The sequence below is a fragment of the Macadamia integrifolia genome, chromosome 12 (assembly GCF_013358625.1).
Source record: "Macadamia integrifolia cultivar HAES 741 chromosome 12, SCU_Mint_v3, whole genome shotgun sequence".
NCBI lineage: Eukaryota > Viridiplantae > Streptophyta > Magnoliopsida > Proteales > Proteaceae > Macadamia > Macadamia integrifolia.
The window spans coordinates 27969010-27970791 of NC_056568.1; the positions used below are offsets into that span (position 1 = coordinate 27969010).

Consider the following 1782-nt stretch of genomic DNA (forward strand, 5'->3'; position numbering starts at 1 on the left):
GACGCGTGGCAAACTAAATTAGCGTATTGGTGGGGCGCAGGACCAGCACTCGGCAACTGCCACGCGTCTTCTTTATTAAACTTCACCGAAACCACATGTACGCGCCTGGTAGGTTAGAGCTCTACTTAGCCTAGATATCAACGATCGATTTAGATAGTTAGGGCCCACACACAGATGACTTTCCTTCCTTCGATTCGCATATTTTCGACCAATTTAGATGAAGTTTCTAAATTTCGGAAGATGTGAGGAAATATAGAGAAGGAGAAACGCGTCTTCTCCACATGGTTTTAAGAACAAAGCCATTCACAGAGGACGAGAAGCAAACAGAGAGAGAGAGAGAGAGAGAGAAGAAGAAGAAGAAGAGAGAGAGAAAGAAAGAAGATTTGAAGAAGATGATGGAAGGAAGTGGAGCGGCGCCGCCGCACGGAGTACTAATAGCAGTGGTGGTGGGAATAGTGGTGGGAGTGCCAATGCTAGTGGGAGAGCAGGGAGAAGCCATTACTGGAGCGATCTCGGAGTTGCTAAGTCCCATGGGTCTCCTTCTTGTCCCCATCGTTCTCCTGCTCGTTATACAGTTCCTGTCTTCGGATCGAGGCTCAGTACTATCAGGTATATTCTCCACTGGGGAACCAGATTCCATCCACCGCCTTAGTGGATCTCCTGTAGGTGTGGCTCTATTCCTAATCCTCCTCATCTTTCTCCTTTACTACCGCGTCTCTTTATTCGGATCTGACGAAGATTCCGATGATTAAATCAAGTCAAGTAGAGAACAGAGAGGGAACAGAGATGGAAGATCTTTTCTTTCGTTTTCAGAAGCGAGGACTTCGAATCGGGGATGCCATGGATGGACTGATGGAGATGGGGCGTCTGTGTCTATGTTCAGTTCTCACATTGTAGCTAACCTTACCAGATTTATAAAATCAAAGCTTGTAAGTTGAAGGGTCTTTTTCTTTGTTCATCTTTTTTGGTCCAATCCAATTCTTTTTTGGATCTTAAACAGTGGAATGAAAAGATTGTCGGTGGGAAAGGATTCCTGCTCTTTCTCCCTCCCTCTTTCTCCGCCATTTCTTTACATCAATTTTTTCAAATTGCTAAAGAATATATTTAATAAATGTAGTGGGGAATGGGGATTTACTTCAAATTTTCAACAATTACTGCGAAGATCGGCTGGATTCCATAGATGAGAAAGAACAATAACACACACTCTCTCAAATTAATGCCCAGCTATAATCGATTGCAGAAGTATCCAAATGGGAAGGAGGACCCAAAAATTAATTTACTGTATCTTTTTAGGTTATGAAAACATGAACGCAGATGACTGGTAGTCTGCACCCTGCAATGGTACTTCCCCAGCTCCCCCCACCCTCTGTTTCAGTGGGGTCTTCTTTAGGGTATGTTTGGAAGTGAAAAAAGGTAAAAATAATACAAAAATATAATAAGACAAAAAGCATAATTAAATAATAATTTCTTTATATCTATTTTTATTTATTTTTTTTTTTAAATTTTATTTTCATGGCCTTCAAACATAGTCTGAATTTTGTCATCAAAACATTTCGGCCTATGGGATGAATTCGGACCCAAATCCTCTATGGCTGACAATGAGTGACAATGAAGATTTAACATTTGAGAGGGCATTGGGATGCATCTTAGTCATTAGATACTCATTGTCACTCACTGGCTATCCATAGAGAATTTTGTATGATTGAATTGTTGTTTGGAATTCAATCGTGTAGCGGAAGGGATCGGATTGTGATTTTTTGTATTCAAAATCATTATACAAAA

The 1782-nt window shown here is 40.9% G+C and overlaps 1 protein-coding gene across 1 annotated transcript; it reads left to right on the plus strand.

Moving 5' to 3' along the window:
- Positions 1 to 274: 274 nt before the first annotated feature.
- Positions 275 to 1049, plus strand: LOC122057389. Its single transcript, XM_042619467.1, has one exon. It carries the CDS (start codon positions 282 to 284, stop codon positions 750 to 752), a length of 471 nt encoding a protein of 156 aa, XP_042475401.1. The 5' UTR covers positions 275 to 281; the 3' UTR covers positions 753 to 1049.
- Positions 1050 to 1782: the final 733 nt, after the last annotated feature.

What these genes read in the sequence shown, in the direction of transcription:
- LOC122057389 (XM_042619467.1), top strand. Translation starts at nt 282, where the DNA reads ATGGTTTTAAGAACAAAGCCATTCACAGAGGACGAGAAGCAAACAGAG.